Raw genomic sequence first — 18,731 nt, forward strand, 5'->3', positions numbered from 1 at the left:
CCAGCATCCTGGGATTGAGTCCCACATCGGGCTCCTTGCTCGGCGGGGAGCCTGCTTCTCTCTCTGCCTCTGCCTGCCATTCTGTCTGCCTGTGCTCGCTCTCTTTCCCTCTCTCTCTGACAAATAAATAAAATCTTAAAAAAAAAAAAATCTAACACAGCTCTAATCAACTATCTCAAAGAAATCCACAGGCATTAAATGCTTGTCAGGCAGCCCAACTAATTCTATGAAAGTCACATACCTGTTAGTATGCTGACATCATCTCCTGCGAGCCTCCTGTGCATAGTCCCCTGTATTTAGATTCCCATCAATATACTTTTTAAATATTTACTTTCAAAATGGTTAAAATATAAAATCACATAAAAGGAAAAGCTCAATTTTGGTAGAATTAATCTGTTAAAAAAATGAGAATTGCTTCATAGAAGGAGAGGTTAGATGATGGTGACCAAGAAGCCAAGAAAGATGGGAAGTCATTAGAAAACCACATTGCTTGGGAAATGATCTTCTCCTTCTCCTCCTCCTCCTCTTCCTTCTTCTTTTTTTTTTTTTTAAGATTTTATTTTATTTATTTGAGAGACACAGAGAGAATGCACATGAGCAGAGGGCGGAACAGAGGAAGAGGGACAAGCAGACTTCACGTTGACTGCAGAGCCTAATATGGAGCGTGACCCCACGACCCTGAAATCATGACCTGAGCTGAAATCGAGTCAGCTGCTTAACTGACTGAGCCACCCAGGTGCCCCCCCTTCTTTTTTTAAATATGGGAGATACTTGAGATCTCTTATAGGATAAAAATCCCAATGAGACAAAAAATCTGAAGAGAACAGGAGAAATGGATTGTAACTAAAGCAGATATAATATAGCAAAATGGGAAATGATTAACATTAGCCACAAGCATAAGAAAAGATGGTACAGGAAAGGGTTGAAGGGATACTGGTACAAGATAAAGATGGGGTGGAGGACCCGAGAGCTCAACAAAAATAAAAAAGAAGAAACAAACACTTCCTCTCATTTTTTTCATTTCTGCTTTAAAGTAGGCTTTCTCTGATTCCCCAGAGTCATGATTCCTTCATTCATTTATTTATTGACTATATATTTATTCAGGGCTCACTATGTGTCCGAGACCGTTCTGGCACTGCCAGAAGCAATTAACAAGTTAAATCAAGTATTTGCTCTTAAGGAGCTTGTATTGTATGTAGGGAGAAAAACAAAACAAAAAAATATATATGTATATATATATTTGTTTGGAGTCTGAAATCTTAACCTCTTTCTCTACTCCCCACCCAGTTCATCTCTCCACCTCCTCAACTACAGCATATTGTTAATCCTGGCATCTTAAACTTAAAAAACAAATAAAAATTTAATAAGTTTTTAGCCCAAACCAAAGATGTTGCCTACGGATAAGCAGGCCTGACCCTGACAGACAGAACAGCTTCCCCAAGTTCTGTCTTGATTCTAAAGGCTCATTTTAGAGAAGAGACAACAGCGTAGACACAGGACAAAAGGGAGAGAAACTCAACAAGGCTTTCCCCTCAGGTGCTCCTTACCCCAGGACCCATGTTCACTGAAGCAATTATTTACTGCTTGCCTACTTTGTGAAGGCCAAATGTTAGGGTCTGTAGGGACTACGAGGATGAGCAAATCCTCAAGGAAATTATATAATAGTTAATATTTACTGAACACTTTCTGTGTGTCAGACACTTTAAGTGCATCACAAGATTTATCTCATTTAAGCCTCATGTTAGCCTTGTAAGGTAGGTGATAATATATCCCTTTTGAGGTGAGAAAATGAAATCCTGAAGAGATCAAGAAATGTGCCCAAGGTAGTAAGGTAACAAGTGCTATTAATTTGACTCCAGAGCTCATGTGCTGAACTACTCTGCCTCCCCAATTTTATTAGTTTCCTCAGGCTGCCATAGCAAAGTACCACAAAAGTGTGGCTTAAAATCACAGAAATGTATTGTCTCATAATTCTGGAGGTTAGGTACCTGAACACAAGGTGCCAGCAGCGCTCCCTCTGAAAACTGTAGGGGACTTCTTCCTTGCCTCTTTCTCGCTTCTGGTAGTTTGCCAGCAATCTTCAGGTTTCCTTGACTTATAGCTACATACTCCATTCTCTGTCTTCATCATTACATGGCATGCTTCCCGGGTGTCTCTGTCTTTGTTTGACTCTTTTCTTATAATATCAGTCATATGGAATTAGGGGCCCATGATACTCCAATGTGACCTCATATTGACTATTTATATCTCTGACAAACATCTTTCTGAATAAGGTCATATTCTGAGGTTCTGGAGTTAGGATTTCAATGTATCTTTTTTGAGGGGAGCACAATTCAACCCATAATGCCAATGAATGGATAGAGTATATGGGAATAGAATGGAGAGCACATGAAAATAGAATAAAATATATGGAAATAGAATGGATATAGTAAATGGAAATAGAATGGAGACAGTAAATGGAAATAAAATAGATAGAGTATATAGAAATAGACTGGAGATAGTAAATGGAAATAGAATGGATATAGAATATGGATATAATATATGGAGATAGAATGTAGATAGTATATAGAAATAGAATGGAGGGTATATGGAAATAGAATGGATATGGTATATAGAAATAGAATGGAGAGTGTATGGAAATAGACTGGAGATAGTAAATGAAAATAGAATGGAGATAGCATATGGAAATAGAATGGAATATATGGGAAAAAATGGAGATAGTTGGGAAATAGAATAGAGACAGCTAGAAAAATACAGGTCTTAGTCTAATCTTATCGTTATCAACTCCATTTGTTACTCTGAGAGGCACTTCCTTTCCGTGGGCTGAGCTTCATTTTTCTCACTTATAGAATATAGATCTTGAACCTAATGATCTCCAACTTGTTTCCAGTTCTACATTCTCATGTTTCTTCGTTTCTAAATAATTATAATGAAAATAAATTTTACTAGGGATGCTCAAGCACACATCAAGTCATGGAGATAAGGCCTGACATGAAGGGGAGGTAAAATTCCAGGTTCCAGAATGCTTTAAGAATGTTTGTGAAGATGTCTAGAGGTATAGATTAGGACAGACTTGCTGGAGGGGACTCCAGGCAAAGGCAGAGATGGTGGCATTTGGAAACAAGGGAATGGCTTGCTTACAGATTACAAATAAGGAAAAGTGGGACCTAAGACCAGAAAAGTATGTTGGAACATACTAGGCATGAGAGGGATGGATTCTATTCAATTTAATGGGTTCAGTATAACAACTATTGAAGGCTATTTAGGAGAGATGCTATAGGAGTTATACGTAGATAGCTTAGAATGTGCAGTAGATTGAAAGGGAACTAGTTAGGCGACTGAAAATAGTCTAGGTTAGTAGCAATGAGGACAAAGCATTAGATTGTAATGGTAAACTCTAAAATTTGGAATATTAATTAGTTATTATCTAGGTTCATTTGGGGGACTTGGAAAAAACCCACTTATACCAGTCATAGAGGCTTGTTCTAAGGTGATAGTAACTAAAATTACTTAGAATAATAAAGGGACAAATGTACATGTAGTCTCAGAGAGAAATCAGAAGTCAGAAGTCAGAACTAAAAAAGGAACAGCATGTCTAGAGGCACTATATAAACCACAAAGAGGGCATCTAGGAATAGGCCAGGGGTCAGGGAAATGGAGGACAGGGAAACAACATACAAGTTGAGTTTGGTTGAAACAAATGATTCTGAATAATCTATAGGCCTGTCATTTCCAAATTAGAAAGGCCACAGCTTTTTTCAGGTTCCTCTTTTTTCTCTTTTTAATTGTTACCTTTTTAAAAATTTTAATTGCGGTAACCAACACAAAATATAAAACCCACTGAGCCACCCAGGCACCCCTGGGCATGAAAATTTTGAAAGAAAAACATCTGGGTTTTCACAGTTCTTACCACTCCTCAATAAAAGATAGCAGGAAATTAAAGATGCACATGGTGGGTTCAAGAGTGGGATCCAAGCTAGAAATCTATGTGATAGGTTATCTTGCAGGTTGAAAAATTAATGGTAGACAAAGTTGATATAATCACCAGGGGAAATTATAAAACAGCCAACTGAAGGCCCAATACACTAAATTTGGCAGTGTCTACTTTTAGCATCAGAGGAAATGTACCGTTAAAGGACACCACTAGTTATCCATAGAGATCAGAAAATAATCCCATTCTGTCACTGAACTGAAAATTTCAAGAAAGAGTTGTTAACCAATAATGTAAGATGCTTCAGAGAAGAAGGATGTGGACTGAAAATAATCATTTATCTGATTGCCACGGACTCACTGATATGAGTCTAAATGAAAAGGAGAAGGGATGGGTAGGGGTGGCTGGGAAGTGAATCCAAAGCTTCTCTGAGAGAAAGGAGAGAGGAGGGCACATTGGGTGAAGTGGATTGCCAGGTACAATGAAAGCTTATTGTTAGCCTTATGAGTATGTTATGAGTTATGAGTATGTTTACTGACAAAAGGCATGGTCCAATGGAAAGGTCTGAAATGGCAGTATAGTAACTAAGAGAGAGTAACTCTGGAACCAGTTCTGGAAAAGGTTGAAAAGAGGTGTTCAAGAACACAAGAGGAAAGTAAGATTTGGCAAAGAAGAGGCATTGGGAAACAGTCTTGCAACTGGATCTCCTACCTCCAGTTCTGATCCCTCCAGTCCATTCTGCAATATGTGTTCTGGAATGTTCTCGACAACATAAATCTACTTATGCCACTTTCGCTTACCACTCTTCAGGGGTTCCCTGTTGCCTTCAGGATAGAATCCAGACTCCCTAACTTGCCCACATTTCCACATCTAGACCCTGCTGAATTTTCTGCCTCATTTATTTGCCTTCCTGCTGTGCTCCCCCCAACACATTTCACACACACATGCACACACACAAATACACATACCCTCCACACATACAATACTTTGAATCTTCCAAATCTATCAGGCCATTTAATTTCTTCTTTTCACGTGTGGCATTTTCTGTTTGTAAAACATTTCTTTTTCTCTATCCCTTCTAACTCCTGCTCATCTTTCAAAGTGCTCTATTAAAGTTATGGATTTCCTAGCATTTATTTAACTACTTATCCATCTCTTCTGTGTCACCAGTGACTAGTATAGTGTCTGGCACAAACTGCTTTATAGATAGTCACTGAAGGAATGAAGAAAATGAAAGAATGCACTGAATTAGGAAGACAAAGGGTAAAGATGAAGTGAGCATTTTCTTTTTTTTTTTAATTTGGAGAGGTCTCAGTGAGATCATTATAAATATTTCACTTAAGGAGTGATGCCATTTTCCAAGAGTAAGTACATATTTCAACATTTTCTGTGGCTTTTAGGAAGCAACATTAGCATAATTACTGTATCAGACACCAGATCACTTTGTATCACATACCCTTCCTGGACATTACTCAAGCCACGGTTGTGGTAAGCCATGGACACCATTTTTACCACCATGACCACTAACCTGAGAGTTCCTATAGGTCATATTGATTGAGAAGGAGGAACGACCTTTTCCCTGACAGGACTGCACCCACTGAAACCTGGCTTCCCCAGTGGTCACCCTAAGACTCCAGGTAACACCATGTGGAAGTAGCATGGGACAATTCTAACCTAGGAAAGACAGAAGAAGGGAAAAACCAAGAGATAGCTTGCTTGCCCCTCCTGACACTTCCCCACCATGCTTGTTCTGAGATGCGGAGTTTAATACAGCCTCCCTGGTTATGCCTCTCATAAACATACCCACTTGTCTTTGCTCTCCCTATTCCTTCCCCTCCTGTTCTTACATCCCTGGGATTGCAGTATCCAATAGGGTATTAGCATTTAAGTGCTTGGCTCAGGTCCTGTCTCTAGAATACCTGGGCTAAACAAGCAATTTTTAGAAATTTTCAAATGTTAAATATATTATGCATTATTGGAGACACAAAGTTAAATAGAGCATTTTTGTATGTAAACATTCGAGTATTTGCATTGCATTATGCTCGCATACTGGGAAGTGTAGTTGCAGAGAAGAGTCACTGAAGGAGAATGGAGAGTCCAGAAGACATGGAGAATGAAGAGTCAAGCGACAAAGAACTACTCATTCTCCAAGTGGAGCATCAACAGGAGGTAATCAGTAACACATGGCTACAGTGAGTATAAACGTGTTCTCCAAAGAGTACAGCTTCCATTAAAGGAACATAAACTAACGATGTATATTGGGCATATTTTCTTCCATTGTGTCTGTTTATAATTCAATGTGCTTCCTACGTTGTGAAATATTTAAGGGTTAGATTCCAGGAAAACAAATAAATCTACTGAGCGATCTACTTCAATGAAGACGAGTGGAATTGTCTTCAGCTGACACATTAAATTGAAATAATTTTAAGACATGGCAGATTATCAGCCCAAACTCAGACAACTAAGGTTGGGAGAAAACCCTGAAGAAATGACAAAAGTACAGCGGCTTAGCAAGGGCCTTTGGGAAGTTCAAATGGAAAAAAGAATTAAAATCTGGCCAGAAGAGGGACAGTACTCCCTCACTGTGGAAAGTTGGCGTATACTAGACCATGATCTCAATCTGTATTGAACACAGTTTCAGACAGTGAACCAAGTCCCAGCTGCAAAGGTGTTAAGGGCACAGTCACCCACTTTTAACTATCTGCTACTATAGAACCCTCTGTTGCTAGACTGATAAATGACAAAAAGGTCTTCTCTCAGAAAGAACCACAACCAAAGCCACTGGGGAACAGTTACTGCTTATTCACGAAAGTATGAAAACTATGATCCAAGAAAGTCTCTGTGAGTGTACTTTAGTTTCTGAATGTTTATCTGAATGTAACACTTTTCCAAATGTCCTTGCGTGGATTCTTTCATTAAGATTTTTTTTTTTCCTTTTTCAGATTTATAAATCCAAACCCAACTTATACTTCCTAGAAGAACAGTGAAAGTGTAAATGCATTGCTTTTTAAGCATTTTTTTTTTGTTTCTTAGTATTTCCTTTGGTCTGAATGCTTGCAGGGCATTGGGATTTTTCCTCAGACAAATGTACACACATACATATGTACAATACTTTGTGTGAGATGTCTGTTTGGTAGTCATCTTATAAATCCAAATACTTCCTGGAATCCATGAACCTTAGGTCAAAATCAGTTATTTTAAGTAACTTTAAAAATCACTTTAAAATGGGTGGGTATCAGCAAGGGAAAGCCCTAGAAAAATGAACATTTTGGTCTGTAAATAAAAGTCATACCCAAACCTAAAATTTCTAGACAGAAACAATGCTTCTTCTATAAAAGCTAATTTTAGGTCTTGAGGAAAATCTACACAAGCACCCATCAGTGATTTTTCTTGAATGAACTTCAAAAGGTCGCTCTTTTTGAGGATGATCCACATACGTTGATCCCAAAGACATCTGTTTCTTCACTTTAGCGATCTTACAGAATGTTTAATCTCTAAAGCTGGATTATTATTTGATTTTTTTTGAACATGTATTACAAGGAGAACTGTTATATCTGGTTTTCACTAACTTCCACACGATTCTTTCTAGTTTCCTTTCTATCTCTAATAGAAACTGGCTCCAAACCAATGGCTGACACAAGTCAGTTAAAAATAGAGATACATGGCAAATGTTTGGAAATTTACTTTTATATCCATGGGCTTATGAATTATAATTGTGAATTGAGAATCTTGTTTATGATTGAAATATTTAGGATTGTGAATAATTGGGGGGAAAAGTCATGTGACTGGCTTTTGTGTGTGTGTGTGTGTGAGGAAAATTCTAGAGTAAATGCTTTACACAAGCAGCCAATAAGTTTCAGATGGTTTATAAGTAGCTGGAGATCCAAAGCTGAAATGGAATTTTCTGTGACAGCCTACGAATAACAGTTAACATATGCCGGTGTTACAGGCAAAAGCAGGAGTCACATGAAGTCAAGCAGGGAATAAGAAGAGCTATAATAATGAATAAAAACCTTTTTGTTGAAAATTCTTAGCACCAATTTTTGCTCTTTACTTAAGAGCAAAACCATCTAAAAAAAAAAGAGCAAAACCATTTCAAGTATTTTTAAAGAAACTGTATTGATTAATATTGGGGGGGAAAACAACAAGAAGTGACTTTACAAGTCACAGTTCACACCCATTAGAAATTTGATGTATTAAAAATGCAAATAAAAATTAATGCTAGTTCAAATGAAGAAAAAATACAGATTCTTCAGTGATGTTAGAACAGTCAATAACTGACTCACCCTCGTAGTTAGAGTTTCATCTGGGAGTGTTTCTAGTTATATTATCTGCTCTTCTTTGTCATGTTTTTTGACATTGTTGATAAACTAAGTCACTCAAAAGTTAAAAAAAAATTTTTTTGTTCTAACCTATTATATCATATTTCAATAAGTTCTTACAGTTATGCTTTCACCAATTGCTATCAGAGCCTTGACCTTAACTTTGATTTCAGCCCCAGTACTGTGGTAGGAACCAGGTGGGTGTACCAGGTCATCCTGCTCGCCCTGTGGTTTGCCTACACATCTCTGACAGCCACCTTACCTGTGCAACGATGGCGAGCGTGCGCACCCTACCTATCTTACAGGGTTATGAGTCTGAAAGGAAATACATAAAGGAGTTCTTGAAACAAGATGGTAGTAGGATGGAGGCATTAGAATTTCAATAGGAAATTCTGCTCCAAACATAACCACAGTCATAGGATCTACCCAAATCTACAGCAGGTATGAGATAGTACCTACAGCTTCCTAAATTATCTTGCTATACCTCTTGCTGGAGCACTGAAATCAGTGGCTTTGCTGCCATGAATTTCTGCATATGTGTTTTTCATTTTCCATTTTCTTTTTTAGACTGGATTATTTTAAAGGTCATCCTCTCACTGACAGGCATGAGCAGAGTGGTATATTAAAACAGAAATCTAGTGTGTGGGGAGTTACGTGTTTTGTGTTTTTTTCTGACACCCAACAACAATTAGTAAAGTTAATTAGAACAGTTTAAGTATAGAATAACCAATAATTCCCAATTCTACAAACAATAAAATGCCTGGTGTCAATTCTTTTGAGGAAATATACTATTCCTTTAAATGTTTCAGAAATAAATACGTTTGCCTTAAAAATCTGCTCACCAATGAAAAATCGATTTAATCAATTATAGAATGGCATTCTGGAATACCTTTGAGTTTGGAATGGTCTGGGCACTCAAACTGATTACCTTAAGGAAACACTCAATGTTGATCAAATTTTATGAGTCTTTGATTTACGTTCCTGAACTGTAAATCCTCACCTCTCAGAATCCTAAAACTTTATAAAGAATTCATATACTCCCACCAACTCCCAATTGTCTAGTTCATTCAGCTGAAGGGGAAGTGAAATTCTAAGAGACAGAATAATGGCCAGGACTTTCTGGAAGTAAATATAGGAAGCTGAAGCTAGCATGTGTCTCACTGTCATAAGGTCTCTCTGGGCCGTTGTGTACTCTGGATCCCTTTCAGACCTCATGGAAGTTAATTTTAGTTTTACAGAAAGGACAGAGAGAGGCAGACTGCTATCTTTACAGAAAATGTCAAGGTTAAGCTTGTGACCATCTTACCTTTCTGATATCCTGGGCATTACCGGAGAGAAGGAAGCACTGACTGTCGGGGGAGAATCCCTTCTTGCATCTGCTTGCCCGGGTTTCCGGGGGTGTGTTCGTGGCAGCCCCAGGGACAGCGGCTGTGAGCTTCCTCGTCCCTCGGAGGGTCAGGGTCTGGTAGAAGAGACAGACTGCCACCACCAAGCCCACCAAGAAGGGCCGGGGACAAAATCGCCGGCGACAAGGGAACACTGGACGACAGACCATGACCAGTTCAGCTTCACTTGGCCCCTGTCCACGTTGCCGGAGAAGTCATAGCAGCTATTTTTTGTCAGCATGAAAAGTACAGATCAGCCTTCTCTTCCCACAATTGAAATCAAGATCGCTCCATCCCCGCTGAAGAACTTTCCGAAGGGTTCATGCCAAAGAGTCATAGGTCCCCAAAGTCTGAGGCGGTTATTAAGATCCCTTCCATGGATGACAGTGAAAAGTGGCTGGCCCGGGTTAAACAAAACAAAACAAAACAAAACAAAAAACAAACAAAAAATCCAAATAATAATAGTTGTAACTAACAACCTGAGCGTACCCCAGGCTGCCAGACTGTTGCTTCCGGCAATGCCTTATTTCCAAAACATCCTTAAACTCACAGCAAAAACTTCACAGGAAAAAGAAAAAAGAAAAAAAGAAAACACCCCCAGAGTAAATCTGGAGCCTGGAAACAGCGCTGAAGAGCGCAACAGACTAAAAGGAAAGCGCCTGCTGGCCCGCGGGGTGCCGGCTAGCTGCCTCCGCGGTGCCTCACGGCTCCTCCAGGCTCAGAGCAGCCCGGCTCGCAGCCTTTCGCGTTTCTCCGCGGCGTCCCCTCCACCACTGTTACGCGGCCACTGTCCCGTAAGCATTCTCGGCTTTTAGCATCAAAAGGGAATGCGGGTGTGATGGGACACGGTGACTGTTAGGGTTTGGCTTGTATTAGTCTCATTGCGCGTCAAGTTCAAAGTTCTATGTACTTTCTCAGTTTTCATCGTTTTAGCCAAAAAAAAAAAAAAAAAAAAAAAAAAGTTTCCATGATCATCCCCTCCTGGACTGCCGGCCAAGAGCACTCGGAAGGAAACAGCCAGTCGTGTGACTCCAGTTCATCCCCACCCCCACCCCCCCGACGCGCACGCCGGGCCGCAGGCACACCGCCCCCCCCCCGCGCCGCTGCTCTCTCGGTCGCCAGCGGGGCCCCGGGGAGCGCGGCCGCACGGGCCGGCGGGGCGGGGCGGGGCTACGGCCGACGGCGCGGAGTCCCGGGGCCGCGGAAGCGCCCGCGCAGCTCCCCCGCGGGGAGACACGGTGGGCTTCCCCAGCCTGGGAGCCGCGCCTCTCCCTGGCCTGGAAAGGCGCCTTGCGTACCCCCCGAGCTGCAGAATTTTAAATACACGTTGGATGTTTGACGCCCTGGGTCCTCTCTTTCCCTTCTCACGGCATCGGAAAAACAAATAGTCCTTCGTCAAACGACGGCAAAGGTCGAGGGTGAGACGGACGCGAACTCCGCGCAGGAACTGGAAGGATCTTTTCTCGACGGCATGGGGGTCACTCTTGTGGGGGATAAAAGGGTCTCGAGTATCGCCTGGACCCCAGACCTTGAAAGCCCGAGTGTGCACCGGGCTAACTGCAAGTCGTCTTTCTGCGGCGGTGGTACCTAACTCCTATCACTGGCGGCTCCTTTGCCGGGCTAATGGCCAAGCCTTTCAGAGGCTAATTGCCTGATTCTTCGCTCCTGTAGTGAGTGGAGAGTAGCGGGTAATTTTGCTCTGCGGAAAGGGATACGCAGCGGGCTTTGTCCACAGTTCCACTCAACCTAACGCTCTGCACACCGCCACGAGGACGCTCCTAGTAGGGCAGCTCTGCAAGCTCCATCTACTTCTGCCGAGTCAGCGGAGGGAAAGCCAAGGCGAAGCGCAGTCCGTCCAGGGCCTGCGGCTCACCTCTTCTTCCAGCGCCTGCTTTGCGAAACCTGGCTACACAGGACTGGCTTAGGATCATAGCGGACATTCTCCAAAAGCTCTGAACCTAAGTAGGTTTTGTAACCTGTTTCTAACGCAACCTCTTTCCTGTGGGCTGAGGTTCTTCTGTGAGCCCACACCCCTGAAAGGATCGCTTCCGTCGGTCATGCACACTTACATTTTGTGAGACGGAGCGCCCCCTAGGGGTGCCCTGCTATTATAGACCTAGAGAAATGGGCATTTCTGGTTCCTTACCTGTAAGAAACTCGTTTAACACCTCTATAAAACAAATTAATTAAAGCTTTACAGAATAAGTATTCACATGAAAGCTAGGTTTATCCCAACTCTTGCATATATACCCCTCTGGGGTGTTTAATATTATTTTATTTATAGATTTAGAGTCCTCAATCTCATGACAAATGAAAACGTATTAAAAAAAAAATGAAGTGTCACTTGATTTTAGAAGCCAAGAGAGTTTTAAGAAAAATGGCCAAACAATAGTGTTGGAAGGTATATTTTTAGTTTATGCGATGTGATTTGAGAGATACTAGGAATTATGAGATCTTTAAATCGCAAGTGTTCCTGTGTTGAGATTGAATGAGATAAAGTTCTTTACTAGGAGAAAAGTAATGGACATGCATTTCTATTAAGGCAAAAAGTGTGAAAGAGTTTGAGGAATCTGGAGGGCCATTTTTATATATCGTTAAGTTGTTGAGTACAAGATATGAAAGAAAACATAAATCAAGATGCTAAAATCATAGTGCCTTTGGGCTGGGAAACGAGACAACAGCATAGATGATTTTATAACTAGACTTCAACAGGGATCAGAAAGAAAGTGGAAAATTGATGTTCTAGAAATGATACCGGCGGCTTGAAAAACCCAATTTTCTGTTTCAAACACCAAGTCTGACGGTGTGGGAGAGGATGGTAGTACATACATACATACATACATACATAAAGGATATCTGCTGAAGTGAGAAGAGGGAGAGTGGAAAGGTGAAGGAAAAGGTGGAAAAGAAGATACAGCAGGAAATAACACCAAATAGCCCAAGGGGGTCACAGACAACCTCGGATACCCAGTCTGGGTAGTAGCATGGTGCAGCGTCTTAACTGTCTTTAAGTGAGTGATCTGTGGAAAGAGGGCACTTAGGCCTTCTTTGAAGTGTTGTTGGCATGCTAGATGATGTAATGTACGGAAAACACCCAATCATTCTGTGGACAGGTATTGGAAGAATGCATGCTCAATGCATGCCTGTTATGTTTTCGATGCTGAGGTCGAGCTCAGTCTGGAGTGGTGTCAGACACAAAAACAGATAATTATCAAATACTGGACCTCTTGGAATCCAGAAGCCCAAAAGCGAACACGAGCGTTTAGTATGTTCTCTTTCCTCTGTTCTGTGAGATGGAGGTTGGTGGCAGATGCTGGTTTGGGAGAAAGAGAGCAAGAGTGGGATGAGCGTGAGCAGTAGGTGGAGAAAACAAGTAGTGGGTATTCGTGGCCCAGTTGTGATGGAAGGCTAAGTAGGAGCATGTGTTAGAGTCCGAAGGCGTCAGAACAGGGAACAATGAAGATAGAGGAAGCTGTGCCAGTGAGAGGGGTGGGAGGGTGACATGCTGTAGGAATACAGCCCTATGGGTTCTGGCAGGGTTTCAGACCGAGTGCTTTGTGGAAGTAATTTCATAAAGTACCCTTCTCCTTGATCATGTCAGTACTCAAGAATCTGTATTTAAGCAGCATTGGCCTGGGACAATAGAGTGACAGGCCTTTTAGAGTTTTCTCATTTCAAGGGCAGACAAAACAGAACAGTCTTCCTCCTCAAACCTCTCTTCTATCACATGTATGTTTCATTTTGGGTTTTTGGTATGGAGTGTGCGGTGAAGGGAGAGGGTGAAAGAAGAAGGTATTTTGAAGAAGCTGAAGAAGGTATTTTGAAAATGTATTCTATTTTTCAAACTAGACTCGAGTTTCTAGATGAATCAACAGTCCAGATAGAACACATCCTCTGAACTAGATGCTTTTCATTTTATTTTAGTTTTAAATTTTATTTATTTATTTTGACAGAGAGAGATCACAAGTAGGCAGAGAGGCAGGCAGATAGAGAGGGGGAAGCAGGTTCCCCGCTGAGCAGAAAGCCCGATGTGGGGCCCGATCCCAGGACCCTGAGACCATAACCTGAGCCGAAGGCAGAGGCTTTAACCCACTGAGCCACCCAGGCACCCAGATGCTTCTCATTTTAAATTGCCCACTAGCCCAGCATTTCTGAGCATGCAGATTACCTGAAGATTCCATAGGATGACACTTGGCGCTTCCTTTTTTAAATGGGACCTAAGTCTCCAGCTCTCCACAGTTCTCAACTGGTTGCTTTACTTATTTTTCACAACTTTCTGTATAAGCACTTTGAATTTGCATGCACTAGAACCAAGATGACTTTTATCAAATTCTTTACTGTATTTTAGTGACTAGTATACTTGTATCTTTTTACAATATGAACTGCTATGTAACAGAAACTATTTTACTCATCACCATATCCTTACAGCATCTAGCAGTGTCTCCTGGCAAGTGATTTAAAAATTCCTATTTGTGGAGGTTTATACATAATAGATTTAAACAGCTTCCATACTATTTCCATTTTTCCCACAGGAAATATTTCAAATCTTGGTAACATGCAACACAGCAGGGGCAATTTTGTCCCCCAGGAGACATGTAGCAATGTCTAAAGACATTTTTAGTTGTCACAGCTTGCGGGCCCAGGGGGATGCTACTGGCATCTCGTAAGTAGATGCCAGTGAGGCTGCTGACATCCCACAGGGCCCACGGCAGCCCTGCACGACAAAGCAGCATCCAGTAGAAAATGACTATATGACTAAGGTTGGAAAACTGAAATTTAATCAAAGAATAGTTACTGCATAATTTTTATATGTGGCTGCCTGATTGTTACTTAAGTAAGAATTGTGTTACCTGTGCAGCTTGTGGCAATGACACTGGGATTTTAACCACTTCCTGAATGTGTAATTATACCACGCTTTCAAATAAATACAACTTTGCCCATATAATTTAAGTCTCTCAGATTTGCTTTTAAGATATGCATCCTCTTAAAAGACTATATATTCATATATGGAGATATATGTATACATCCATGTATACATACCCATATTAATGCACACAGTCTAAGGGAAGGAAGGAAGGAAAGGAGGGAGGAAAGGAGGGAGGGAGGAAAGAAGGGAGGGCAGGAGGCAGGAGGTTAGGAGGGAAGGAAGAAGGAGGGGGAGAAAGAGAGAGATGGAAAGGAAAGGAGAGGAGAGGAGAAGAGAGGAGAGGAGAAGGGAGGGGAGGGGAGGAGAGGAAGAAAGAAAGGGGGAGGAGGGAAGAAGAGAAGAGGAGGGAGGGAGGAAGAGAAGAGGGAGGAAGGGAGAGAAGAGGAGGGAGGAAGGAAGGAAAGAAAGAAAAGAAAGAAAAAGAAAAAATCACTTCAATCAGTGAGCACACAGGTGGACTGGCAAACATTTAATCCAACGAATTACACTATTTGTTTTACTTTTTTAGAGCCAAATTCACACCTTGGAGTGGAGCCAGAATTCCTGTTTTAATCTATCATCCTATAAAACATGAACATAGTATCAAATTATGTTTTTTAAATTAAACATATCATATCTTCTCTGTAAACCTGCGGAAACCATAATACATTCAAAAAATTGTCACAAGATAGTTACATAATTTAGTTTTTTTTAAATGTAATTATAATTCAATCATCCATTCATATTTTCAGAAAGTGAAAGATATTTTGAAAATTTTACAGCATCAAATTTACTATCTAAAAGACAGATGTTTGTTAGGGGATAGAAGGGAGGGACATTTTATCTTACCACTCCGATGAAGGCTGGTAATCTAGCTGATCTTGCTGAGTAGGAAGGACACATTCTTTGATACAGTATGGCTCTTTGGTTATATATATATATATATATATACCACTTAAATTTCAAAGATTACTCCTATATCTAAACCATATGATCTCTAATATATAAACTTATTTTGTTGTTGTTTTCAACAGATAACTGGACTCTCTTTCAAACATTTATAAACTATAAGCACTGGTAAAATGAAAACATCGTTTGGCACATTTGTGAAACCCATTCATGAAAATAGCCATTTGTCATATTAAAGATAAATACACAAGTGCTTCAAGGATACAGACATAAATTTTTTAAAGTTCTAATGAGAAATACTGGGGAGAGGTCATACTAAAACTTTCTGCTAGCTAGTTAAAATATTAGTTATAATATTAGTAAAATTGGTAAAATATTAGCAAAATTCTAAATAACTAACTCATATTTATTTCAAAGGGTTATTCAGAAATATATCTGGCTGGCCTCCTGTATTACATTTAACCTAGGCAGCTTTCTAAAGTACTTAGTACCTATTACAGTTGTTCTTATTTTAATATATTAGCATGGAGGGTCCCTCTACTGGATTAGATTCTACAATGCAAAAAAATTCAAATATGACCACTGTTTTTCCTTATGACTGATGTTAAACTTGTGAATGTTTTAAACTAGCTCACCATTAAAGACTAGCAGTTATACACTTTCCTAAGTAAAACTACTTTTCTTTTCTCCCCCCACCCTTCTAGAAAAACTACTCTTACTCATTAATATAGGTAAGCAGAAGGTAAGCAGAAATGGGGAATGGGAATAAGCAACACATACACAAGCGTATACATTCCCTACCCTCATTTCCCACATTGGCTTCTGAGTTTTTAATAAGCAGGGGAGAAATGGATGATTGTAATATTCTTTTATGGTCTCTTCTGCTATTAGCAACGAAAGTAAAATGTGGTTCTGGATTATATGGCCCTGAAGGATTTATTAAGAAACTGCTAATTTTTTTCAAATAAAAATTGTAATTTATTAATAAATATTTTATAATTTACAAAATTGTAATAATGCCTAATACAAATTATAATAATGCCTAATAATTTACTATTTATTGACTTATGAAGTATATATACTTACTACTTTAAAATGGAAATGGCCAAAAAGGGGTATACATCTTCTTTATGTTAAACTTCGATCAAAAAAAACAAAAAACAATTCTGAAGTCAGTTCATGTTTATATCACTTTAAGCTTTATTTCTCTATAGCAGAATCAAATCAGGAATATTAAGATCTTGGGTCAGAAATTACAGTCTGGGTAATGTAGATCTTATCATCTAAATAAGGAAAACGAAAAACCTTCACTCGCAATTCTAATCCGTAGTTTTGAAAACTAGGAGAAAAGATTCACCTTAAATTTAGAATTTTTTTTTTTTTAGCAATTTCCAAGTTAAAGACTACTTGTGTCATCCCTACATTGAAATAAGAAAAGTGCTACAGTTTCATTAAACTGTAAAAATTATCAGAATGTATTTAGCCAACAATACGCCAAGGCCACCACTGCTCTCATCAACAAGCAGTTCTATGATGCAGCGTGAAATGCTCGTGTTTAGACTCTCGCTCAGGTTTCTGGCTATATTCGCTGAACTGCCCTCTCCCTACTGGACGTCCACCCATTCCAGAGTACTTGTCAGTTACCACAGTGTACGTGGCCCTTGAACAGTCTCTTGCCTTGAAAAACCTTCCCTACTCTGTGTGTCTTTAGGAAGCAGTTCACAGGAAATCTCCTCTGTGAAGTCTCCCCGTGTCCTCGCAGGGCTTTGTGCATCCGCCCATCACACCATCCTCCCGCGCACCGCAATTACTTGTTAACATCCTCGTCCTTCCCAGACCCACACCCGAGTACCTTCCTCCGCATCCGCGTGTTCTCAACATCTAGGTGCTCAACGTTTGTAAAATCACAAAAATAAATGCGTCTGAGGTATTCATTTTCTCTTAAAACCCATCCAGTAAAGATCTCTTTTAAAAATATGAGTTGAAGGACAACACTGCAATGTCTACAGAGACTGTCTCACCTCTCACAACCCAAGTGTATCAGACACTTGTTTCTCTATGATTAATTAATTAGGTCAACAAGCCCATTTCTGAGATCGAAAGATGAAGGGCACTAACACTGCATGAACCAAATATGGTTAAAAATCTGAAGTATGTGGCATCAGCTTTAAAGGAGAAAAGAGCAAAAAAAATGAACTGCCCTTAAAAAGAATGATTGTATGTTTATCAAACACTCAGCTTCATTTAGGCATTTAATTAAGCCATTTATTGCTTCAAATGTGTCACCATGAACATTTTAATGTACACTCCACACCAGTAAGGCCTCAATTTTCACCACCTATAAATTGTGAACCCACATTTGGACTTTTTTTGTGTCATCAATTGTTACACGAGTTTTTACAGAACAAAAATTTTGAATCTGTATTTTATAATAGCAAAAATGCTTATCTCACCCCTTGGTTTAAATGCCTCAAAGAATATTAATAGTTGGCCACATTTTTTTTTTTTTTTGAGGAGGTAGTTCTATGTTTTGGCCCATATCTATCTATCTATCTATCTATCTATCTAATCTCAGATACTAACAGGTTCCACCAATTACTAAATAAGGGAATGAAAGTTTGCTTCCTTCTTTAGAGGGGCTTCATAAAATAGTCAATGTTTGAGGTTAAATTTTGTCAAAATGTTTTCAAGTGATTTGGTAAGCAGTGGAATTCACACACAGAAAGGGGCTGCAGCAGCTGGAAATAGGGATGTTCCTGATTCAGACAAGGAACTTTCTCTTAAAATAAGGCTGTACATATAAGGCTTTTTCCTTTGACCAATTCCTAGAAAATGAATGAATTTGGAAAGTCATTATATATAATTAGAAGATTAAACAATACCACAGAGTATCTCCAGGCAACATGCTAATAAGCTAACGGAATGCTACTTTATATGTTATTTCTTAAAGTTTTATAAAATCTCCATGAAAATACTGAGTGTTATGGGATCATGATACTCATAGATACTGTGAAATCATGAATCCCCACAAACGAACCAACTTTGTTTTATGGGCTGTCCAGCTATAAAATCAGTCTGCAACAGCTCAGAATTGAGGATTCGTGAAGGTAAGAGAGACCTCTGAAATCCCCTATCTAACCGATACCCTTTGGGTAGCACTGCATAGATTTTATGGTCTTCTGAATAAGTTCTAAGAGGCTCATAAGTGGTTTTGATTAAAGCAGAAATCTAATGGACCCAGTAAGTTTCAACATAAAAGAAATGATGTAATAAGTATT

General features: G+C 39.8%; 1 protein-coding gene across 2 annotated transcripts in view; it reads right to left on the reverse strand.

The window, feature by feature from the left end:
* The window catches only part of CPED1 (cadherin like and PC-esterase domain containing 1), a 262,654-nt gene extending 252,366 nt beyond the window's left edge, over window positions 1-10,288 (reverse strand). Inside the window, exon 1 of one of the 2 annotated variants that reach the window (XM_032870574.1) lies at window positions 9,560-10,288. In XM_032870574.1, coding sequence (XP_032726465.1) covers window positions 9,560-9,808 — 249 coding nt within the window. In that variant the 5' untranslated portion in view covers window positions 9,809-10,288. The remainder of the gene's footprint in view (window positions 1-9,559) is intronic. The other variant, XM_032870566.1, reaches the window with a different exon arrangement.
* Window positions 10,289-18,731: the final 8,443 nt, after the last annotated feature.

This window comes from Lontra canadensis, unplaced genomic scaffold (genome assembly GCF_010015895.1).
Source record: "Lontra canadensis isolate GAN:19392208 unplaced genomic scaffold, GSC_riverotter_1.0 scaffold2, whole genome shotgun sequence".
NCBI classification, from domain to species: Eukaryota; Metazoa; Chordata; class Mammalia; order Carnivora; family Mustelidae; genus Lontra; species Lontra canadensis.